The sequence below is a fragment of the Zeus faber genome (assembly GCF_960531495.2).
Source record: "Zeus faber genome assembly, chromosome: 2".
Lineage (NCBI taxonomy): Eukaryota > Metazoa > Chordata > Actinopteri > Zeiformes > Zeidae > Zeus > Zeus faber.
In genome coordinates this window covers 22,898,642-22,924,296 of record NC_137189.1, presented here as the reverse complement: position 1 = coordinate 22,924,296, position 25,655 = coordinate 22,898,642, and the positions used below count along the sequence as shown (strand labels likewise).

Below are 25,655 nucleotides of genomic sequence, written 5' to 3'. Positions count from 1 at the left end.
GAAGCACACTGACACACTGACAGCCTTTTACAGATTGGAGGGTAAGTAGAAGGTCTCTTGACACCCGACTCTACATGTCCCGTATTGTCGTTTAGTGCGTGCGACATAAATGACGTCATTGTGGCCCTTGCTATGATGGCGCACAGGAATTTTTCACGAGGGCGTGCACCTCACAGTTTTTGGAATTCCACGCCATGCTCTTCAGGTTCTTGTTCTTCAGTGTTTATTGGCAGTTGGCAAAGCAGCTTTCGGTGCATTACCGCCACCAGCTGGACTCCCTCCCTTTTCCTTCTGTGCACCATGTTTGTTTTCATAGACTGAGTCTGTTTACGTTTGCATTCCTTCCTGTGCCAAAGCCGGAAGTCAAAGAGCCGAAACACCCATAAAACCCCCATTTCTCCAACTGGTTAAGGTTTTTGTTTTTTCCCCATCTATATTTACCAAATGGTCAAAAAGGAAAATACAAATGCATACAAGTCTAACAAATAATAGACCTTTTTAAAGGCACCAGACAAAGGAAAGGAAGAACACTGAGACAACCACACAATGGTCCGTCGTGCCAAGCCAGAACTAAAAATAAATATGGCAGAATATAAATGGCATCATAATGACACATCAAGTTGCTGTATGGGGAACTGCCTGAGCTTGATCTTGGTCACAACAAATACCATCAAAGTTGATTTTGTTTTGAATATTTTGGATACTGTCATATCCATGATGCGGCATTGCATTCATATTTGTGTCTTGCAAGTTGTGGGCTTGGAATTTTCACACCCCAAAATAAGTTTTAAAAACAAATTTGCTTCCTAAACGCGTCTGATGATTGTCTTCAGGCAAGCTTTCTGTTTGTATAAATTAAGGGGGCGTAAAATGATATATTTCTATCGTCACTCATCGTCACTCAAAGACACGCTTGTTATAGATGTGCTTCATTTTTGGAGCTCATCGACAGCCTTTCACCCTTCTCTTTTCAAATGTTGGTTTGATTTAATTTTATGGGGAGGGCAGAATTAAATGACATTGTAAGAGACTAAAACTGTCTTCCATTTCACTTTAGATCTCTGCCTCATCAGTCAATCCTCTTGTCGACTCGAAAATGAGTTGGCGAACCGCGTGAGGCGCGGGTGATGTATGCAAGCATGTTCAATTCTTGTTTCATCCTGTGTGTGTGTGTGTGTGTGTGTGTGTGTGTGTGTGTGTGTGTGTGTGTGTGTGTGTAAGGTGGCAAAGAGCCATGGTGGGGCTGGTGCCCAGAAGCAGGTGGCCTACCTGTGGGCCAAGAACCTGGGCGGAGATGCTGCTGTCAAGCTGCTCAACAAGTTCGGCCTGATTGAGTACGCCATCGACTTTGCTTCCACTAACTGGTGAGCAGCGACATCACCGTGCACGTAATCCTTTTACAAGGCGGCAGCGTTAGAAAAATACGAAAAAGGATTTGAATCCTTGGAGCATTTCGACTTTTTTATTTCACACTCACGCCTTTCTCTTCCTCAGCTCGTTTGACTTTGCCTATGAGTTGGCCCGTCTCTCGTGCAAGCAGAAGATCCCCGACATCCACCTCAAGCACGCCATGTACTTGGAAGATGAGGTAAATTTGACTACAGGCCACATCAAGCCAAAGTGCCCTCACAATCATGTGTCCACGAGTATCCACGTTCAGTGTTTGCCCCCAATAAATAATTCTGTGGGTGGAGGGATGTTGTCCAATATGTACTAGAAAAATATAATTTGACATACCCAGACTACCGCTTTCAGATACTCTCATAATAATTAACCTAACCTTCTTTGAAAAGAGAACACAAGATTTAACAAATAAAAACTTATTTTGACAAACAATCAGTGCATACACTCAATAGCCCGATTAAGCTTAACAGTTGGGTTAAGATAATAATGTGGTTAAGGTGTTTACATGCGTTTAGAATCATGTGATTACCGAAAAACCAGAGTTTACCTGGCGAGTGTTGGGTTATTGACAGGATCATCATCCTTATTACCTGGAAAAAAAAGATTATCATCCAGGAAAAACCTCCGTCTACCATCTTCTCGGACACTTGAATATGTCTCCATTTCGGTTCTTTCTATTTTTGACCTTAACTCGATCAAGATAAGTTCCGTAAGGTGTTTACATGACAGTTGCAATAGTCTGAATATTCCCTGAACCTGATTATGATCGGCTTATTCAAGTGCATATAAACGCACTGAATGAGTCGATTTTCAGCTTGTTAGAAGCTTTCAAGGATATGTTATGAACCTTGGTTCCGGAACACCAAAATCTTATTCAGTATTTTCGTTCATGTGTCATTGTGACACAAAATGCTGGACAAATTCTTTTTTGGATCGCAATATCAACTAAATGAACACATTTTGACTTTACACACGTTAAACACTAGAGGGCAGACTCACCAAATGTTTTGCTCTTAAAACGATATAAGAAAGAAACAATAATAAAAGATAACAATGAAAAATGTATTGTTTGTTTGTTGTTTATGCACTTTTAATGCCGAAGGACTAAAAAAGAGATCTTCTACAGATCTTCTTAGAATTTTATTTTTTTTTTTAGCAATATCAATCATACTTGGCGTTAAGTACTGTTTAAAACCACCAGCACTCCATACATCCACATCATCAATATCAAGGTATTTTAAACCACTTTGTGTTATGTTCTAACTTATGTCAACGAACTACTTTACCCATCACGCCGCCATGCTCCCATCTTCATAGTAGGGATGTTAAAATGTGTTGACTAATCGACCGACTGTGGGCGTGACCGTGTGGACAGTAAGAAGTAAAATCGGAAAGCTTTTTTTATTTTTATTTTGGAGTTTCGCCTTCTCTGAATTCTCTGTAGGAATTTCTAAGGCCGGTCTATCGTAGAGATTTTTGCTCCCTGTCCTGTTCCATAATGCATGCACATCGCACATATGAGCCACGTAGCGAAATGAGGCTTCATTTCAGATGCCGCTTTGTCGCCATCTCGCTATGTCAGACTGCCGTCACGTGTGGGTAAAACCACACAGTTCTCTAGCGTTTTTATAGCTGAATATCTAATTCATCATGATTCATTATTTATTTTAGCCTACATTCACAAATGCACTCGAAGACATGCATTGTTGATTCGGCAAAATGGTTTCATTTTCAGACGTGCCATTAAAACAACTCATTTAGTTTTTTCAATAATAACAGGTGATTGCTTTGAAGGGTACAAAATGCTGAATAAATGTTGCTGTAAAGAAAGAATTTGGAACCTCCGTCTCCACTCCGCACGGAAAGGACACAGCACAGACTCAGTGCCGCTATGATTAAGTGGAAAGAAGCAAATCCATATTTGATGACATGGTTTCAATTACGGGGGGGGGTTGAGGGGGTCCGACCCTCCTAATTAAGACTTGGACACCCCCAAAAGAGGTAAAAACAACAGGTTGAAGGGTTGAAGCATTTATATGTTTTTCTTACCTGTAATCCTCAACATTACAAAATATTTTGCCATATAATATCATTCCTGGGTGAATCTTGTAATACGATTTCAGACACCCCTAAAGTGGACCATACCATTACGCTGATCATCGCGCTCCGTGGTGGACCTAGGCAACGTGGAGCAGCTCCAGCGGGAGCAGCTCTGCAGATCAGAGCGATCTTTTTTCTAAACAAAGCAAATAAAAACAGTGTGTTTTTGTAGTTGATTCATTTATTTTCCTCCGTTTTCTTTATCGAATTAAACCGAAAAAGCCTGTGCCATGCGTTAGTGTGTAATGGGGACACCTCCCTTCCACAACGACGACTAATTTGGTTAATGTCGGTTAATGCCTCCGACATGTCAACAAGCAAAAAACTGTGTCGTTAACATCCCTACATCGTAGCCGGGCCAGCAGAGTATCTCCGGCTCCAATTACCTCGGTTCATATCCGGCCCCTCAAATTTCAAAAACGCATTTGTCACTCACTCGATCACTCAATACCCCCTCGCAGTTCGTCGTCACTGGGCCCCGATCAATGAGGCTGTGTCTTCCCCTTCTCCGGCTGCTTAATGTCAAGTGCGTGGCGCTAATCCCGTATGCTGTCCGTTTTTCTTCTTAAAGGGCAAGTTTGCCGAGGCCGAGACGGAGTTCATCAAGGCGGGGAAGCCCAAAGAGGCCGTTCTGATGTAAGCCGTCTCACTTACTAACATGTGCACTAACACCGGCACACCAGCGTTCATGAAGGTGACGTTTGGGATGGAGTTCAAGGCAAATTTTGCTGTGTTGCCTTTAGGAGTCTTCAAATATAACTTTAACTTTGTTCACATTTATTTGTGGAGTTTTTCCAATAGGAAAGCTGCTTTGCCTGTGTTGACCAATGAGGGGGCGGTCCGACTGTAGGAGCTTATCATTATGAAACATATTCTCTTAAATGTGACAAAATGCCGCCAGAACACATAGGAGGTTATTTAATCTCACCGCATCTCCACGTCATAGCAGCACAACGTAGCGGTGTCTGTGGAATTTAACGTAGCCAACAGAACGATTGGGAATCTGTTTGTATAAACATCAAACAACACTTTTATGATTTATATGTAGTTTGAGATGCTGCAACGTCCTTGCACAACCAAAGCAATACGGAGGCTCCGGCTGTAAAGTGAAAAGGAAATGCAAAAAGTCATCCTCCATACAGCCAAGCCTTCAAGGAAAGCTTCCTGAGTGACTTTCAACTACAAAAAAGGGAGGAACGTGCACAGAGCTCTTTGCTACGCACAGCTACCTCCCCACGCATCATGGATTATTCACCCCGACTCACACACACACACACACACACACACACACACACACACACACACACACACACACACACACACAGTTTGTCGTTTCCACGCACTCCCATATTCACAGCTACGCATACGTTTCCTCTTGCATGTTATGCCACTCACCATCATATCTTTTGCGCACACATAGACACAAAAGTGCACTCTTTATTACACCCACTCTATTTTCTCACACACACACACACACACACACACACACACACACACACACACACACACACACACACACACGCGCACACACACACGCCCACCTATTCAGTGCCGGCAGGCAGCACTGCAGGTAGCAGTGGGACCGAGGGGAGCTGCTGTTACAGAGACACTTGTTTGATCTTGTCCTGTTGACACGCAGTGGAGCGAGGCGGTGATGGCAAGAAGTTAGTGTTGTGTTGAGGAGTTGCTTCACCTCACCCGGCCCTGAAACCTGGCTCTCAGCGGCACTACACAGAGAGGAGCATTGTGTTTGTTTAGAAAAAGGCCTAATGATCTGAATAAAGCGTCAGGGCACATGGATACGAGTGGGTGACTGTGCATATGGATGAATTTGAACTCCCACGTCCCCTCCTACCTCTCCCCAGGTATGGGCACAACCAGGACTGGGCCAATGCCCAGCGGGTGGCGGAGAACCACGACCCAGATAGCATCTGTGACGTTCTGGTGGACCAGGCCAAGTTCTGCTTCGAACAGAAGGACTTTCAGAAGGCAGAGGCCTTCCTACTCCGTGCCCAGAGGCCCGAGCTGGCCGTTAAATACTACAAGGTAACTTACAGCATCCAAAACAGTCGCCATTTACTGCAACAGTGCAGTGTTAATCCTTAAATCGTCTCCACACACAATTCAAGTGCATTGTGCGACACAAAGTAGGATTCTGAGCATTGACACCACCTGTAGCTGTATCTGAATACTGTTGTAGTGTGAAATATTTCCCATTTATGCTTGTGCGAAACCATTGAACATGGTTATTTTTGGTTGGGATTCCAACCAAGACCTCACTCAATATCACACGAATAATTGTGGAAGCGCTTCAGAAGGTCAGCATCAACTGGGCCAAAGTTCAAACTCTTTTGACGTTGAACTTGCAGCTCGTGTACATTTAAAGCAGAGTGGAGAGCCACACCAGTGGTAGAGCTGCTGCCAGGTTGGGTGTTCTTGCTCCCTTGATTGGAAAGTTTTAAAAGTGCTACTACTACTACGACTACACTGTTTTACTAGAATCCAATTTACACATCTCTGTCCACACATCTGTGCAGGTAATTGTGTTGCTCAATGCATACCTGTCCAGTCACCATGTAGCACAGCAACTTCCAAAGTGTGTTTTAGCCTTGTATGATGCGTAATGTTGCTTGAGACCGTTTGATACACTTGATGATACCGTTGATAGTTCTTGAATAAAACACACATTATAACAGTTTCATCACTCACTTTCATGAGTCACTTTCATGGTTGCATACACGTAAGTCTAAAAGGGTTGCTCTTAACTGCCACTCAGGCAAATTAATCAGATTGTATCAGCTTTTACACAGTGTTGGCTTGTTGGCGATTGGGCTCTTGCTGCTGTTGTTGTTGTTGTTATTTCTTCTGCTATTTTCTGTTTCTGCCGTGAGCGTGTGTGTCATTTCACCGATGTTGTTGCCCTAGGATGTGGAAATGTGGAACGATGCCTTGCGCATCTGCAAGGATTACCTTCCCAACAAGCTGTCCGCCCTCCAGGAGGAGTACGAGAAGGAGGCCGCCAAGAGGGGCACGCGGTGAGACACCCACAACGGTCTGGTGGCTGGGGGGGCTGGGCGGGTCGGGAAAAGGGGGAAACAAGGATGGGAAAGCAGCAGGAGGTGGTGGATTGGTGGATGGAGAGATGGAGAGAAAGGTGAGTAAAAAAATATTAGGTATCACTTTCCTTCTCCTAAAGGGACCAAACTCACTGATACTCAGCAGTTTCAGGGACTTCCAGCACAGAGACACAGATGACGGGGTTTCAGACACACCAGTTTATTGTAGAGAGTGGGCTAGTTGGAATAAGCTCAGGAACAGTTGGACATGTGTCATGACATAGGATCCTCTCCTGAGTGTGTATGGGGATGGGGGTTTTACCTGTTTCTTGTTAGACCAACCAACGAGCAACAGGTATGCAGCCACTCTGATCCTGGGCCCAAATTACCTAGACAAAGGACAGGTGTTGCTGCTGAAACCACACCATCCCCACACCACATACTGTATACCGACATCAAACTGAGGCCAGGGAGAATACCTAGCCGAAGCCTACCCCCCCTAACCCAAGAAGAGAACAAAAAAGGAAAAAGAATGCCTTAAATACAGACTCTGAGGCAGGGTTACTATACCTTAAACCAACAAATGTCCAAAAATAAATTAACTGGTCCCCTTCCAGGGAACTTGGTTCCACGGTCCATCGGCTTCCTTCCCCCTGGGCGATGACAGACTGCCCCCTCCTCCCTTCTGGAGCGTGGGGCCGAGGGCTGGCTGGTGAAGGCATGGCCGGTCTTGGCTGTTGCGGGGGCTGCTTGGACGGGTGGCCTGGCTGCTGGGCTGCTGCAAAGTGTTCCATTTTATGAAATTTGTTTGATTTTATGGACAAGGCAAACGAGATTGGTAGATATCTTAGAGACCTCAACTAAACTGCAATTGATTTTCTGTAGCGGTAATAATAAATGCACACATATACATAATAAATTACTGTCAATATTTTAGTGAAAATATTTAATCCGGCCTGCGGGTCGTATATTTGAGACCCCTGCCCTATACCAGTGTTTCACACTTTTTAAAGTTAAATAACGCCACATATTGTTAACCACAGAAAAAACTTGGGTATAACATGTATACGGTATAATGGCCTATGAACGGTTCTCACTTTTGAGTGTGAAGTTTTAGCTTATTGTAATGAACACAGAGCTGGTGTTCTAGATGGAACTGATGAATTAGTGCAGCTTTACAATTTTGATCTTGCAACACAAGCTAATTTCCATTATGTATTTATTACATTTTTAGAATTAGATATTTTTCCCCGGCACACTTTGTAATGCATAACTTCCAACTGTAGAGAAAGCCACAAAATTCAGCCGCTGTCGGTAGGTTTACGAAACGTTTCCTCTCGGCTCCAACCTCCATAATCTATGCACAAAGAGCCGGTTTGATGCTTTATTTAAACCCCTGCCCCAGCCCACCCCCCACATCCTTTTTCTTCCCCGATCCCCAAATTAAAAACTCCTAACGAGCTGCGTCTCGTTAGCTGGCAAACTCCTAGTGTGAACCACCGCCCCATCACCCCCCCTATCTTCTGTTTTCTGCCTAATGAGTTATTTGGCAAGGGTCGGATAACATCAAAGGCTTTCCTCTGGAAAGGAGGTGGGGGAAAAAAAGAAAGAAGAGGAGCAGAAAATGGTAAAACCGGCCAAAACTGTATATGTATTCCTCAGTTCATACACCGATCAGCCATAACATTAAAACTACCTGCCTAATATTGTGTAGGTATTGGAAACCCTAATATTCCTGTCACACACTCTCTCACATTGTCACTTGCTATCACACAGTGTGCTGCCAGGCTGCTGCATTCTTTGCTCTCTTTCGCTTCCGATATGCTGTACACTGATCAGCCACAACATTAAAACCACCTGACTCATATTGTCTGGCCCCCCTCTTGCCCTCACCACAATACCTCTGAAGGTGTCCTGTGGTATCCGGATGTGCCGTTGTTCCAGCCCATCCCATAGATGCTCGATTGGATTGAGATCTGGAGAATTTGGAGGCCAAGTAAACACCTTGAACCCTTTGTCATAGAAACGACAAACCTGATTCATCAGACCAGGCCACCATCTCCCATTGCTCCATGGTCCAGTTGTGACGCTCACGTGCCCATTGAAGGCGCTTTCGACGGTGGACGGGGGTCAGCATGGGCACTCTGACCAGTCAGCTGCTATGCGGCCCCATATGCAGCAAGATGTGATGCACTGTGTGTTCCGACATGTTTCGATCATAGCCAGCAGGAAATTTTTCATCATCATTTGAAAAACAGGAAAAACTGTTAATTAGGTTCAGGAAGACTAAAACTACAATTGGGCACAAGGCCTCTTCCTGTTTTAGTTATGGCAGTAAATGAGGGAGGAAAGGAGAGGAATGCAACCAGGAGGGTGCTGGGATGCATTTGAAGTTTGTGTGTGTGTGTGTGTGTGTGTGTGTGTGTGTGTGTGTGTGTGTGTGTGTGTGTGTGTGTGTGTGTGTGTGTGTGTGTGTGTGTGTGTGTGTGTGTGTGTGTGTGTGTGTGCGTGCGTGCGTGCGTGCGTGCGTGCGTGCGTGCGTGCGTGCGCCCGCGTGTGTGTGCCCGCGTGCCCGATGCCAGCCAGATGGGCCCTCCACCACCTGGGGCACCCGCCACAGAGAAGCCGCGCAGCAGGAGCAAAGGCTGACAGCCACCCCCCACAACAGCAAGCCCACGCTGCAGGGGCCCACTCCGCAGCCCCGCCAGGTCGCAGCATACCTCAAGCCTCCAGAACTCCCGCCCAGCCAGCAGGGGGCCCACCTGGCCGCCCCCCGGCCAACCACGCCCCCACACCAACCTGCCACCCTGGAAAACCCCAGTGCTCAATGTGTGCTCTTGGCAATTGCAGTTAAAATTGTGGGGTGCGGGGGTATGAGTCCTTCAGGGAAGACGAACCCGAGTCACTCGCACCCCTCCTGCCCCGCAGACCCTGGTCTGATGTAGTGTTGTTTGGAGTAGGATTGGTGTGCGCGTGTATGTGTTCTTAGCTAATATGAGTGGGATTAAAATTTCGGGACGGACGAGAACCATGCTGGGGCAGGAGCGTGACAGGCAAGATTGCAGCCGCCCACCACATCCCCACCCACATAACTCGCATCCCACCCATCCCGCAAACCCTAGGCCTATTGGGTGGTGTATGTACTGTGTATGAGTTTTGGCACTGGTAGAGATAGGCAAAGCACGACCAAATGGACGCAGGGGCGCAGCAGGCCGGGGACTGACCACGCGGACCCCACCCCGGACCCCTACCCGGTGGCAACGAACCTACCGCGATCAGCCACGGGCGCAGATTGTTTTTTTTTCAGTAGCATCGTAGGTGTGTGGATGCCTGTGTGTATGTATATATATGTTTTTATCTCACTGTGTGTGTGTGTGTGTGTGTGTGTGTGTGTGTGTGTGTGTCCAGAGGCGTGGAGGGTGTGGTGGAGCAGGCCAAGCACTGGGAGCAGTCGAGTGAGTTCTCCCGAGCAGTCGAGTGTTACCTCAAAGTAAAGGACAGCGCCGATGTCGTCCTCACGGAGAAATGCTTGATGAAGGTATGAGCCACCTCGACGCTGCTGGACATAACTCAGTGCTTCACAGGGTGGGTGGAAGAAAACGACAAAGGTGCACAACAGCGTCACATCGGATACAAGGTTATAGTCTCGCTCTTCGTCCACCGTGAGTGGATAGAGAAGTATTTCCCTTGGCTGTGATGTCCTTATTTGGATTTCCAACTTCCCTTGCTCAATCCATGTACTTTCCGCTAGAGCCCCCAAAATGTCTCATTGTTGACTGACGAGTCCGAGAATGCTTCATATACAACCTTATGTCTAGCCTTTAGTTACCTGGCGAGCCGGTCGTGGCATTGTTCACTCTCGAAATGAAACAAAGCATCTCGAACTTTGCCCGCTGGTAATAGGAGCCCCCGGTGTAAAAACAAGAACTCTGCTTGTGCTGTAGCCATCATGACATTTCTAACCGCTTTGCTTATTTGGTCTGACTGAAATGTTAAGGCCAGTGTTCCATTGAAAGGCAAGAGCATTGACGCCTTGTTCTGGGACTCTGTGAAAATCTGACCTTCTACTCCTAATAGTACAGAGGACTTTTCAGGTGTTGAGACCAATCTCTCGGGTCCCAGTTTGCCAAGATAACAGCCCTGACATCACAGCGAAAGGAAAGCGGGTGGTCAGAAGGACGATCGTGGGGATGTGTCTCGTGAGCTGTAGACAGTATCTATACCTCCGTGTCCATGTTGTGTTGCAGGCGGCCGAGCTGTCCATCAAGTTCCTCGGCGGAGAGCGGGCTGCGGAAGTGGTTCATACCGTCGGACCGCGTCTGGCGAATCTTAAGAAGTACAGCGCTGTGAGTGTGCACACACAGCCAAACACTGATTCTCACCCCCTGTCCCAGTAAGCTCAGAAGTAAGAGTACCGTCTTCTTCCCCTTCCCCAAGGTGGGGATGGTGGGGAGTGGAGTTGGATTTGCTTAACTCTGCATTTTTTTATTTTTTGTTTTGTTTGTTTTTTATGGGGGGGGGGGGGGGGGGTCATCACACCTACTCCTAAATCTGGATTGTCATCGTATTTGATTACACGTGAGTGATGCAGGCAACTGTGTCGGGAACAATGGATCAAACAAGAATGATGTTGATGCACGAGAACAATAAAAATGAACTGAAGGCTCCTTGTAATGTGAAGGATTGCTAAACTTTACCAACTGTTTTACGTTGTCAATGCTCAAGCTATCCTTCACTGCTCTCCGTCTGTATTTCTCTCTTTCCACTGTTCTCCTTCTCTACCCTGTCCTTTCACCGCCTTCCGATTTTTGCACTGGGCGGTGCAGGCGGCCGAGCTGTACCTCAATCTGGACCTCATCAAGGAGGCCATTGATGTCTTCATCGAGGGAGAGGAGTGGAACAAGGCCAAGAGGGTGGCCAAGGAGCTGGAGCCAAGGTGGGGATGGTGGGGAGTGGAGGTTTTTTTAATTTTTTTTTATTTTTATTTTTATTTTTAACTGTGTTTTAGTCGTCACACCTACTCCTAAATCTGGATCGTCATCGTATTTGATCACACGTGAGGGATGGAGGTTGATTTACTCGCATTATAATAGACCAATGCAAGGTACCACATTATGCTTTTCATGTCGCAAAACTTAACTATTAAATTGATAAAGGCGTCTTTATACTGTCCATTATGGCACTAATAATTCCAAAATATCATCTGGGGAACAAATTCACTTACCTCGGATATTAAAGTGAAAATCAGGAACAACGGAGCCCTACAGGAAGCCATAGCAACTACAACTACATTGGCAAATGTGTCTCCTTCCTCCACGACCCCAAATCGAGCCCAGACCTCTCTGCTCTCATCCTTCCCATGCCCTTAAGCTACGGTGTCCTCAAATGGACAGAAAGTATTCAATGAAAGTAAAATTCAATAAAGTCAAATAAAACGTTAATAATATTTCCCTTTGCAAGCTGTTTAATATATTTAGGAACACCCACAGAATTTCAGAAAGTTTTTACAGCAATTCAAGACATCGCTTTTGACGTTTGGAAGTCCCAATCTCCCTCCATGACGGTCAAAGCCAACGATCACACACCAGATTGATAGTAAATACTTGAACTGCCCCATTAGGATGATTCCATAGATAGTTCCCAATGACAATGGTTTAATATCTTCACTGCTGCAACCGTTTCTAACCAGTGCCACCCCCATTCCACCTCACAGGTACGAGGACTACGTGGACCAGAAATACAAGGAGCATTTGAAGAACCAAGGCAAGGCGGACTCTGTAAGTATCATCTCTTTACAAATCTCAGGGTGGTATGTGACCAAAAACATTGCAAAAGAACAAATAAACCACTCAACGAGACGTTTTTTGAGCTACCACAATCTCTTAACCAACTTCAAATACAAAATCCATTAGAATTTAATTCATTTAGAGGAAAATGTAATAATAATTATAGAGGGAAAACTTTCATGAAAAGAAACTTTCTGTCAATGGGGTGAGAGCATTTACCTTGAAATTCTGAATACGAGATAGACGTGGTTGTGATGGAAATGATCTTCGTTGTCCTGAACACATCATAAGCAAAACATTTTGCTTATGAAATAAGTTGCTTTAAAAAGTTGCCATCACTGCATAAAACCAAGAAGAATAACTTATTTAGTTTGATACTAGTGCACAGCAGGTTGTGTAAAGCTCTTTGTTGGCAGATTGCTGACCTCATCTAACTCACATTTAAGTTGAATTAGGCTGCATATCACTTTAAATCCAAATAATATTCAACATAACAATATTTATTTGAAAAATCCACAATATACACATAACGGACACCGATATTGGCAGGGTGCTCTTGTGTCTTGAAAAACCTGGAAAAGCTTGAAATGAACCATTTGAGAATGAATCAACCCCTATATCACACATATATCTAAAGATAGATAGAAAGCAAATAGATTTAAACCATCCACGTTTCTGTTTAAAAGACACTGAGCTCTGTTCTGGCTTAAATTGCCACAAGTAGAGTTTCTGAACGGAAAATAAGGATAGGAATATTAGAGAGAAGAGAATCGCTGCATCAGTTCACTTAAACTGCATCCAGAATGGCTTGTGGTCTAATATGTGATTAAAAAAGAACGATGGGTTATTGGATGTACTAGACTTGCATACCTCTTCTGGAAGGTAATGAAGGAAGGAACGATAAGTTGATGCCAGTCAGAGTTGCTGAGGATTAGTGTGTGTGTGTGTGTGTGTGTGTGTGTGTGTGTGTGTGTGTGTGTGTGTGTGTGTGTGTGTGTGTGTGTGTGTGTGTGTGTGTGTGTGTGTGTGTGTGTGTGTGTGTGTGTGTGTGTGTAGCTGGTTGGTGTAGATGTGATGGCTGCCCTGGACTTGTACGCAGAGAGGGGCCAGTGGGACAAGTGCCTGGAGACGGCCTCCAAGCAGGTATCATATTTATTGTCTTATTTGTTTATTTTATGGTCCGAAATAGCCAATTAAATTGGCTTCTGTTTGGGAGATTCATGGACAAAATAATATGTTTCTACACAGTATACATGTGTGCATGCATACGTACATATACATTCTCAAAGAGCCTCACAAGCCCACATTCCCACATACAAATCAACAGTATCCCCTAGCCTCAACCCCAAAAACTAGTATTATCCTAACTATTAATTTACAATGAAATTATAAAAATCATGTATTTCCTATTATATAAAGGGAGGAAGTAGTACTAGTAATGGAGTAGACACCATTGTCCCCCTCCTCTGGAGGATATTACTTCCTTTTGGAGTACATACATTTGCCATTAAGTCAATGTAAAAATCCGAGATGAGGACCTCATGAGACCAGGCTGATGAGGCTCATCAGTGCTCTCTTTACCAACTGTACATCACAGTCATCGCCAACGTAACCTTTGATAAGAACAAGTAACCTTTTGTTTTTCAAATGAATTAAAATGAGAATTAATTAGAAATTTGGCAGGTGTTCAGAGGAAAGACGCTCAGATTAGTGGACATGGAGCTGAAGATGCTCCTCAGGTGGAGTACATCTTCCGCCATCCTCCCACACTCCCCTCACCTCACCCATGGGTCTTGGAAAACAGATTGGAGTCTGTAAAGTGTGTTTTGTCCTTGTAAGAGGCCCTGGGCTCCAATTAAATACATAAATAAATTAATAAATAAATAAATAGATTGGGGGGAAAAGGCAGACAGGTGACTTATTTTTCTCATCACCATTTTGTGTGTGTGTGTGTGTGTGTGTGTGTGTGTGTGTGTGTGTGTGTGTGTGTGTGTGTGTGTGTGTGTGTGTGTGTGTGTGTGTGTGTGTGTGTGTGTGTGTGTGTGTGTGTGTGTGTGTGTGTGTGTAGAACTTTAAGATCCTCCATAAATATGTGGCCCTGTACGCCACACACCTCATCAAGGAGGGAGAAGCGCAGAAGGCCCTGAATTTATATGTCCAGCATGGGGCACCGGCCAACCCTCAGGTACCTGGCACACACACCAATGCTCGTAAGCACACAAAACTAGTCAAGATTGCTTTAAGTTTGCCATTTTCCAACCCAGACCTGATTAAAATGTCGCTTCCCATCATTTCTAGATGTTAATAGCACAGCCACGCTTGAGGTTGAGAAACTTACCACTCTGCTGCCGCTTCTCAATGTGAATGTAGTCCAATGGGGCAAAGGTTTAAGTGATTCCTCTTAAATCTCCCCAACATGTTAAAAAGGGGGGACTGGCATTAGTCACGTGTGTCCTCTTGCAATTCTGAACATGTTTAGTGTAACCGTAATATCATATTTGATTTAAAACTATGTTTCTGAGATGCCACAGTATATGGTTGTTTACGGTAAGTTGCCAGTCGGAAGTGGCGCAACTCGCTGTTTCTAGTCTCTTGCATGAGCATGGATACAGGCAGAAGAGGTGATTTGGGGAAGTTCAAGAGTCAAAACCAGATAAACCAGTCAAAACCTGGTAAAATGCAAGGTTTGCGTGCCTTTTTTTTCATGCTATCAAGACTGAATATTCTAAATGTCAACATAGCTTAACAAGCTCCAATTTTACTGATAAATGTGACTTAATCGATTTAATTGTGGACACATGTCATCATATACGGTATCACTACATACTACAAGCGGTCTTTACCCCTTGAAAAACTGAACAAATTTACCTAAAATTCCTGACTGCTGAAGGCGTCCACCGACACCAGAACTCACCCAAACACCCTCAGCCTGCTCGTAAGCTGAGCCTCTATAAATATCTCTGCCCGTGCGTCCTGTCTTTTTGGAAACCCAAGAACTTCAACATCTACAAGCGGCTGTTCCTGGATCTGCTGAACCTGACTGGGACGGACGTGCCGGAGTCGTACCGAATGTGGTCAGACCTGCGCAACGTGCTGCTGCTGCTGGTGAGAGGGCGAAAAGAAAAGGCCAGACGTGAGAGAGCGAAATTGTGCAAAAGTCTTTGGGCTGAGGTCTAACGTCTTCAGGCGTCTCAGGTTGTATCGACCTATCTGTGATCCCCTTCATATGTGCTGCTGCTGCAATCCAGAATTTAGAACAGGGAAAGAGGAGGTTTCTATTGCACAAGAGATGTTGTCCCTTTTCACTACTGCTACTTGTTTGCTTTTATTGCCTAGTATGTTGGGGGGGTGCTTTTTTTTTTTTTTTTTTTTTTTTTTTTTTTGAGTTGACAATCCAGTAAATGACACTTGTTCATGATGTCTCTCTTGTCAGAGAAGAAAAACAAGTTTTATTTCTGCGCGTGCTCAGCAAAGCCTATTTGTTTTTCCTTTTGAGTCTTCCAGATGTAAGGTACTGGACTCAAACAGGTCCAGTACAATATGCACAAGTCATTCTGACGAGGTGGATTTTTCCTCGGTTCTGAATTCCTCACCCCTAGTTTTTCTCTGTGGATTATCAATCGTCTCCTGGAGAAGTGGAAATGTACCAAACCCACACTGCGCTCATACAAAGTTGAGTTGGACGATTTTGACTCAAGTCTTTCTCGACAGTGAATAGTCGAATAGTGGCGATAGTTGCGCCGCCCCTTGCGGTGGCCTGCGCCGGCGCTCTGGTTAATTTTCCTACGACATATTGTGTGTTATCACCGGGTGCGTTGCATTACATTTCACTGCATATATGTATGAAAGTATGTATATGTATTTGACGAATAAACCTCTTGAATCTTGAATAGTTTATGCTATATGCCTGTCTGTTGAGGTTAAAACGGTGATTTATAATTACAGTTAAACATGTGGTATTATAGATACAGCTCCATTTTGATAGAGATATCGTTTCATATCACAGGAGGAATACTCCGTCTTGTCCAAACTATTACCCGCTTGATCGTACGTCAGTATCTTGATATTATTGCGATTATCAGACCAACTGGAGAAGGTAGAACCGTCTGTTCGGCGTCTCTGATTTATCTCTCGAGTGGATGTTATTTGTACCGGCTGATCCTCTGTTTCCCTAACAAGCGGTGTATTTATTTTATTTTTTTTTCAGTGTGAGAATGTATCACAGTCCTCAGAGCCACACTCACCAGCCCACGAAGAGTTTGAGCAAATGCTCCTGATAGCCCACTACTGCGCCGCAAGATCTGCTGCCATGGGAGTGGACCAACTGGTACACACACACACACACACACACACACACACACACACACGCACACACACATATACACACCATCCTCTAGCACCCCCATTCCATTTCTCAGCCATTAGTAGCCTTGATTGCGCGAAGTACACATACCCACACATGTGGGTAATCCTGTTACTCCCTCATTATGTATTCGTATTCATTTCATTTTGTCCAAAATATTTCCCCATATTTGAGCTCATGTCACCTCTTTTCTTCTTCCTCGTTCTACTTATTCTTCTGCTTTCTTTACAGGTGAGCGTGGCGGCCAAGCTGTCTGTCTCACTGCTGCGTCACACCGAGCTGGTGCCCGCTGACAAGGCCTTCTACGAGGCCGGCATGGCCTGCAGGGTGAGTAGCCCATTAAAAAATAAATGGATATTATTTTATTTATGTACAGGTACTCTTCACTTCACGACCGTTCGGACTGAGGACCAGCTCTCTGACCAGTCTGTATTGTACACTGTGTACAATACCACGGCGTTTCAGTGTCAAGCATCTCATCGAGTATCACCCTTTATGCACTATATACATTATCTACACTATATATACTATATACACTCTATATACAATATACACTCTATATACTATACACACTATATATACTCTATAAACTATATATACTTTCTACACTATATATACAGTATAAACTATATACACTTTATATACTATATACACTTTATACACTATATATACTACACACACTTTATGCACTATATATACACTATATATACTATATACACTATACGTATATACTATAAACACTGTATACATTCTCACATGTGTGTGAGAATATATATACACACGAGTATTATATAATTTTTCATATTCAATCTTTTCACAAAAACTTTATGAAAACACATAATACAATAAAATAAAAACGTATGTATAAAATGTAAAATGTAATTCTTTCAAGGGCCCCTAGGGGGTCGCAGACCCCAGTTTTGGAACCCCTGCCCGAGAAAGTGGCTCCAAAGTCAACAAAAGATATAGACACAGCCAGCGCATTGGCAGTTTTACTTTCTCACAATTGCATTCCGGGAAGCTGATTGTTTTCTGGCATCTGGAGCCAGGTTCCACGTCGTCAATATCCAATGTCATATACATTAGAAGAGAGGGAATTATGGGACATTTGCCAACCTCATGAACTCATATTATTCAGCGTGCTAATACAAAAATGATGGGTTTTTAAAGAAATATCTTTGCTTTTATATTTACATTTAATTCCCACATGATCCAGCCCTGGTTTGGATGTTACTTTTGTTCAAGTTTTTACCTCCATCTTTGGCCGTCAGACAGAAGGTCATAGGTCAATTATAGATCTATTAGATCTATTGCTCAATATTGAGCTGAAAATATAATGACACGCAAAGTACGAGTCATCGTGTTACATAGTTTTATTTTGATAAAAAGCTAGACAGAGAGGTTTTCATCTAAATCAGAATGTGTTTCCATACATTTCTAATACTATTATATCCTTTATTATTATATTCTAAACTATACATACTATTGTAGGTATCAGTTTTGGTCCTGCTTAACTCTGTGTGGACCCAATATTAATCTGCAATTCAATATTGGAGAATATGTAAGCTAAATATGTAAGTAAATGGCCATATAAAAATATTGGCAACCCTCTGAACAAACAGACAGCACTTTGAATCACACAGATAATATTCCTTCTTTTCTCAACTGTCTAGGTTAAAGTACAGTTAATTATATCACCTCTTATCATTTTTCCCCTGTTTCCTCCTGGCAGGCGACTGGATGGGAGAACATGGCTTTCATTTTTCTCAACCACTTCCTGGATCTGTCCGATGTGAGTCGGAGCGGAGCACAGTGACCGTTGAACGACAAATGTTCACTGTGAATTGTTGCGACATCCGAGCTACTATTTTGGTTGAAAAGTGTTAATGTTAGGAGCGGTCTAGCATGTAGATGTTAACGCATGTAGATGTGACTCTTATGCCAGATGTGTGTGTGTGTGTGTGTGTGTGTGTGTGTGTGTGTGTGTGTGTGTGTGTGTGTGTTTGTGTGTGTGTGCGTGTGCGTCCCAGGGGATTGATGAAGGGAACCTGGACACTCTGGACCACTCTGACTTCCAGGAAACAGACATTCCCTTTGAAGTACCAGTTCCCACCAAACTCCATGTCACCGTAAGGACGCTCATTTATGCTGGACCTAGAAGAGGTCCTCTACATTTTTCAACCCCGTCCCAGATTTGAATGTTGTGCTCGGCAGGAGGGTCAGCGGGAGGACATCCGAGACTGGGTGCTGGCCGTGTCGATGGACCAGCGGGTGGAGCAGGTCCTCCCGCGGGATGAGAGGGACACCTACGAGGCCTCGCTGCTGGCCGCCAAAACCGGCATGCGCTCCCTGCCCTGCGTCATCACCGGTACATTAATATTTATTAATTGAACATGCGTTTTGTTGTTGTTTGTTTGGCTTGGATGGCGGGCTTGTCCCGCCCGGTCGTACCATGTCCCACCAGCACGCCGATCCTCACTGCGGGGACAACAAACCAGATATTACTTCCTGGTTTTGGGATCTGACGAATCAGCGGAGTCTCTCCGTTGATTCGCCCGATCCGCGGCAGCTGAGCGGCCCCGGGATGGGAGCCTGCACCGCCTGTCTGCAGCGGCAGCCTGACCACGCCCCCTTGACCCGCCACAGTTGTCTGTTGGATTCCCATATTTTTGTCTTCCCTTCTTCAATGTAGCGTTGTTCATCTTTACCTCCGCTTGTTCTGCGTTCTTTCCAAGGCTACCCCGTCCTGAGGAATAAGATGGACTTCAAAGCACCTGGGAAAGTGGCCAACAAAGACGACTGGAACAAGTTCCTCATGGCTACAAAGGTGAGGCTGGTTGTCAGTCTGCTGTGACAAATCCCAGCTCTAAATTCCTCGTCGAATGAGCCAAGGTCACGATCTCCGGTCTCCTCCATCAACTGTCGGATGTTTTAAGAATGAAATTAAATGTACTGTACTGTGTGTGTGTGTGTGTGTGTGTGTGTGTGTGTGTGTGTGTGTGTGTGTGTGTGTGTGTGTGTGTGTGTGTGTGTGTGTGTGTGTGTGTGTGTGTGTGTGTGTGTGTGTATCGGTAGATATGTGTGTGTGTGTGTGTCATACTGTCCTGCGGGATGCTGGGAAAGTCACTGATACCCAAATAAAGATTCCCACACACACCCCTCCTCCCGGGCCGTCCCCGGGGAACAGAGGGGTAGTGTTTGATCCATAATTGATCCGTGACTTTGATCACACACACACACACACACACACACACACACACACACACACACACACACACACACGGACGCACTCGTTCATAGAAATTAATCAGCCCTGAGAGGAGGTGGATCTTCAAGGGCCAGGCTAAAAGCTCATTTCGGAGGGTTTCATCACCTTTCCCAGCGTGAGCAGTTTTGGATGTCTCAGGTGTGATCAGCAGAGCCCTTCTCACACACACACACACACACAGCCACACTCATGCACATACGCACTAAAGGTGTAAAATAGCACAAAAACATGACAGAACTACGCAAATGTCCGAGCTTCGCCCCCAGTAGCCTTGTAGTGGAAATGCCTTAGCCCCTCCCCCTACAAAGTGGCGTGATATTTAAAGGCCAGGTTCACTGTTGTTCAACCCGGGCACTTATTAGGAGGTTGGTTCCCATCGTTAGTAATTGTTGATATGTAGCACCATGTTCCTCTTTTCGAAAAGGTGATTCAACATGTGTTTTTAAGGCTGTAACTCTGCCCCATTGGACTGCACTCCAGAGGCTACAGCAGAGTGGTAAGTTTCTTAATAGAGAAGCATTCAGCGTTATGAAGGATGGGAACCATCATCCTGAACATAATTTCACCCAGAGGGATGAATAAAGTATAACAAATATAAAATAACAAAAATACAAGGTATATTTTAATAAGGCCCTGGTTGGAAAAATGGCGATCCTATCTTTTAATGGACATGGAGGAGAGGAAGCATTAGGTCTTGTTTGAACTTGAGCGACCTCGAGGGAATTCTACACATACAATTGTACAATTTTAAACACGTGTTTAAAATGGATTACCTTTATTACCACTCACATGTATAATATTTGTAAAAATATGACAAAAATTTAGAAGGACTTTTTTTTTTTTTTTTTACATAATTTCACTTAAAACCAGAAAAAAATAGACATCTTGGGACAGAAATGATCTTTATAGACCACAAAACGAAGGAAAGATTGAATTGTATTTATTATCTAGTATGGAGCGTCAACAGTCTACTGCTCTGTCTAAGAAGCTTTTCATTTCGTATTAGTTCAAAGTAAAAGCTCATATTTTCTTTCCTTGCTTGCCGAACGTCATTCTTTTTTTTTTCTGTCTTCCAGACAACGCACAGCCCCGAGTGCCAGGACGTCCTGAGGTTCGTCAGCCAGTGGTGCGGCGGCCTCCCAGCCTCCGGTTTCTCCTTCCACTGAGGCCATGGGACACTGTCACTCACACACTCACACACACACACATATATATATACACACACGCACGCACACACGCACAGAGTAGCTCTACCCTGTGTGTGTAACCCCAACCCTAACCCTAGGCTGGGTATATTTTATGAAACAAATCGAATTTTCACCATTTTTATACTATCACTACACAGACAAGAAGAAGAGGAGGAGAAAGACGAATCCCTTTATTCTTCCCAGTGGGGGAAATTTTTGTCCTCTGCGTTTCACTCATCCTCGAACTTTATTTATTTGAATTGTTTTTTATTTTTCCTTGTCGAGCTAGTTTACCTGTGTCGCCTTTCTGCCGAGCGTCCTATTCCTTTCCCTCTGTCTGTCTCGGGTGACGTTCTCCGCTCAGACACCAAAGCCCTTCAGCCTTCAGAATTGTTAATAAGCTGTTTCGCTTCAAAGTGTGAGCTTCAAAGTCGTATTTTTACACCTCTCGTTATCTTCGTATTTGCATTTATAAGGCAGGATTGAAGGAAAAGCTCTTGTTTATTTGCGATGGAATGTATTTTGTAAAGTAGTGTGGAAATAAATATCCAATTTCACTTAACACCCGGACATGGTCATTCCTTATTCGGGACAACTCGGGGACCACAAAGTTTCACATCGACCATATATATTGATGCAGCGCGGATGGAGTGGAAACCATCGTATTCGAATCGTCGCCTCAACCCCCCTGGGCTCTTTTATCAGGAGAAGACGTGACCTTGACGCGTTTATAACATAAATACGTTCCGGGATTAAAACCCCCGGAGCCACTCGACCAACATGGACGTCCCCCTGCCCGCCCCAAAGGGCTCCCAGTGAGGGAGCGTCTGCCTCCTCACTGGCTCTCCGTCGTTGGAATTGGTGGAGGTGTCGGGGCGGCACCGCGGGAGACCCTGCGTTACCCGCTGTCAGCGCGTCCTGATTGGCCGATTAAAAGATCTGAGATGCAATGTGGACGTTACCTCACTTGTGTTGGATCAGTCGGGCTGACGGGGCGAAGTATGGCCCGACTGGTTTATCAACGCCACCTGCTTCGAAGCGGTGGATTAGAATAGCTTTGCGCTCGGAGGTGGCCATCTGTCATCTGCGGCACTCCCACATTTGTCCGAGCATGCGTTTCGATATATGAATGGCAGAAAATGACGTTTACGGCGCCATCGTTTTAAAGGTTAGTGTGAGAGTTGGATGTTTTTTTACGGCGAGGAAACATTGAGGCCTTATTTGTAAACTGCAACTCAATCTATTGAGTCTCCTCCCCCACCCCTATAGGGTGTGTGTGTGTGTGTGTGTGTGTGTGTGTGTGTGTGTGTGTGTGTGTGTGTGCGTGTGCGTGTGCGTGCGTGCGCGCGTGTGAAATGAAGTGAAGCTAAAACAGTGTTTCGTGCTGCATTTGAACATTTTTATTGGCATCAAATTCACGTACAACAATAACCAACCACAGTATTTTTTCGCTGGGAAGGAAATCTGAAAGGTAAAGGCCTGATTTTTTTTAATTTTTTTTATTTGTATTTTATTTTTTCCCCTACAGACAGGCATCCAGCACCCTCTCTCCGCTGCAGGAGGCCCAATTCACCCCAGTGCAATGTGCTTCAATGGCCCTTCCAAAGCATACACATAGAAGAAAAAAGATGAACAAAACGTTTTTTGGAAAAAAAATGAAGCTTTTTCCAGCTAAAGCTCCAGGCACCTTGATCCTTGAGCGTGGAGGAGGGAGCGCGGACGTAACCGTTATGTGTAACCTCCTTAAGGTTCCACTTCCTGGGATACCAGTGGACTCTATTCCGTGGGGAAAACCCACGGAACGAACCTTGAGGGAGGATTTGTCGTTTCCGCGCGTTCGCTGCTCCGCGAGACCTTTGAACCGGCGCGCCGCTCGCTGCGGCACCGCGGCGCACACACGCGGGCCTCCCGAGCCGCCGGATCCCCCAGTCCCCGGTTCCACTCCGTTCCGTACGGAGTTTGGCTTCGATTTCGTGGCGATATTGAGCCGCTCTCTTGGCATTCACCGCGTGCCTTAATTGTATGGACATTTAAATCAAGGTCCGCTGTGAACACGAGGAGAAACGGGCCGCGTCTCGCTGCCAGCTCGCGCCCTTGTATCCTTTAGGACGGAGCGGTGCCGCGCTGCCGCAGCGCGCGGGAGGTGCGCGCACGCACACACACACACACACACACACACACACACACACACACACACGAATATACAACGGGAACGCGGACAAACGACGCGAGCTGCATTGCGTGGAGGAAAGAGAAAAAAACCCCAAAAAAAAGCAAAGGGAAAAGATGTCGCCTACCCTCCCTCCCTCCCTCCCTCCCTGCGCCAAAATGTAGGAGGATGAAGCGGATGCGAACCGCGCCGTCGCTACGGCGACCGCAGCATCCTTCTCCGGTATCCAACAACAGCCATCATGCGCGTGCTTTGTTTCGTCACCACGGCATTAATGATGCGATTGCAGGGGATGAAGATGCTTTTACAAAGATTATTATTTTATTTATTTATTTTTTTTGTGTGCGAAATCAAAGTCTCAGCATGCATATATATATATAGACAGAAAGATAGATTGATAGATAGATGGATAGATGGATAGATGGGCAGATAGATTGATAGACAAATACATAAACAGATAGACAGATAAATACATAGACAGATAGACAGATAAATACATAGACAGAAAGATAGATAGAAACTGGAAGACGTTACCCGCTTCTTGCATCCCACCCTCGCAGGCTCGCCCGTCTTTCAACGCGATATTGGGGAGCTGCAGGCCCGAGTGACCGCGGAAAGGCAACTGGGATAGGGATGGATGTGAGGGGGTGGGGGTGGGGGGGGGGGTCTAGCGGTAGTGCCCATCTGGACCCTCTCTCATCAGCTTTGTCAAGTGTTGCATACGCAAAAAATGCTAATGACCCAGATAGCTCATGCAAAATGCAGCGGGGGGGGGGGGGGTAGAGTAGGACGATTGAACGGGGATGTCGTCCCGCCTTTGTGGGGGTCGGGCATAGAGTGTGTGTGTGTGTGTGTGTGTGTGTGTGTGTGTGTGTGTGTGTTCGACGCACCTGCATCGCTCAGTTTAGTCGCAGCATCACAGAAAAAACGTTCACCGACAACGAGGATATTCATATTATTTGATTCCTGTTATTATTATTATTATTATTATTATTATTATTAATAATATTATTATCATAGGCCACCGCAAGACCTATATTCTGACCTAATCATATAAAAGTTAAACCGCGGCAATCCTCCTATCGATGACGGAATAGGCTGTGTTTCTGCAACACAATATGCAACAGCAGAACAAATGCATCTCTGGCGCATCTTTCTCTTTTTTTTTTAATTTTATTTTATTTTTTTATTTTTTTGCGGAATACCGCAACTTACGGAAGCGTCCTGTGTGTTGCCTCACACACAGCCCCCAAACTAAATCAGTTTCTCCTCCGGGCGAGTCGTTCGGTTTGTCTCTTCCGTTAAGAGAAGAAGCGGGGGATGCTCGTCCTGCTGCATCCATCCTCCCGGTGGTGCTGAAGCTGAGGGCGCAGCGTCCTTCTCCCGGTGGCGTCGCTGCGGATCAGGTGCGATGCAGATATTTCCACTCGACCAAAAACAACGACCGCATACTGGGAGGGAAAAAAACAAAATGAAGTTAAAAAAAAAAAACCAAAAAAGAAAAAAACACACAAAAACAAAAACCCCAAAGCATCCGAACCGATGAGAAAATACGAGTCGAATGACTGAGGGAGCGCGGATGCGAGGATGGAGAGCCTGGGCAGAGAGAGAGAGAGAGAGAGAGAGAGAGAGAGAGAGAGAGAGAGAGAGAGAGAGAGAGGTTTTTTTTTTTTCTTTTTTTTTTTAAAACCAGTGTTTTACAATTTGAAGATTTTCTTTAAAGTTAATTCAATTACTTATTTTGAAGGTTTCTAAAGTGCGAGACCACCAATAACTTAACGCCAGTGATTCTGGACCTGTTTCATATGAAGGACTTGACAAGAAGCTGTCTCTGGGTGGGACCCCAATCTGAGATGATCCAGTTATTCTGTATACTGTCTACACTGTAGTTACAGATATAGCAGTGACACTATGATTGACAACATTTTCTATTGGCGCTGACATCCTGTACATGAAATAACGGTGAAGTTCCAACTATTAATCATTTTAGCCGGGGACCCCCTGGAACCTCTTGAAGGACCCCCGGTGGTCCGCGGATGCCACACTGAGAACCTCGTCATAAAGGCCTCTCCTCCTGTTGTGGAATGTGTAGTTTATTGCTGCAATCCGGAATTACTCATGGGTTCAGAACTGAACGCTGTGCTGTATTTCGGGTTAAATATTTAGCTTCTGCTAGTACTGGATCGACCCCCACCCAACCTAACCTAACCACGCCCCACTCCAACCCCATCCCGCCTGACCCCTCCCCACAATATCCATATGGCTTGTCATCTGTGCCACCCCCAACGCACGCAGTCCCGTGTAACAGAGTATTGAAGTAG

At 45.0% G+C, this 25,655-nt stretch overlaps 1 protein-coding gene across 1 annotated transcript in view; it reads left to right on the top strand.

Annotated features, from left to right (window-relative positions):
- The window catches only part of ift172 (intraflagellar transport 172), a gene marked incomplete at its 5' end in the record, with an annotated part of 66,401 nt that extends 44,730 nt beyond the window's left edge, over window positions 1–21,671 (top strand). Inside the window, 19 exons of the mRNA XM_080023693.1 lie at window positions 1,222–1,364; window positions 1,495–1,588; window positions 4,076–4,140; window positions 5,370–5,550; window positions 6,430–6,539; window positions 9,969–10,098; window positions 10,808–10,906; window positions 11,387–11,496; window positions 12,274–12,337; window positions 13,403–13,489; window positions 14,415–14,531; window positions 15,341–15,451; window positions 16,554–16,673; window positions 16,941–17,036; window positions 18,442–18,501; window positions 18,740–18,838; window positions 18,924–19,077; window positions 19,445–19,536; window positions 21,054–21,671. Of these exons, the coding sequence (XP_079879819.1) occupies window positions 1,222–1,364; window positions 1,495–1,588; window positions 4,076–4,140; window positions 5,370–5,550; window positions 6,430–6,539; window positions 9,969–10,098; window positions 10,808–10,906; window positions 11,387–11,496; window positions 12,274–12,337; window positions 13,403–13,489; window positions 14,415–14,531; window positions 15,341–15,451; window positions 16,554–16,673; window positions 16,941–17,036; window positions 18,442–18,501; window positions 18,740–18,838; window positions 18,924–19,077; window positions 19,445–19,536; window positions 21,054–21,143 (2,022 nt within the window). The 3' untranslated portion in view covers window positions 21,144–21,671. The remainder of the gene's footprint in view (window positions 1–1,221; window positions 1,365–1,494; window positions 1,589–4,075; window positions 4,141–5,369; window positions 5,551–6,429; window positions 6,540–9,968; window positions 10,099–10,807; window positions 10,907–11,386; window positions 11,497–12,273; window positions 12,338–13,402; window positions 13,490–14,414; window positions 14,532–15,340; window positions 15,452–16,553; window positions 16,674–16,940; window positions 17,037–18,441; window positions 18,502–18,739; window positions 18,839–18,923; window positions 19,078–19,444; window positions 19,537–21,053) is intronic.
- Window positions 21,672–25,655: the final 3,984 nt, after the last annotated feature.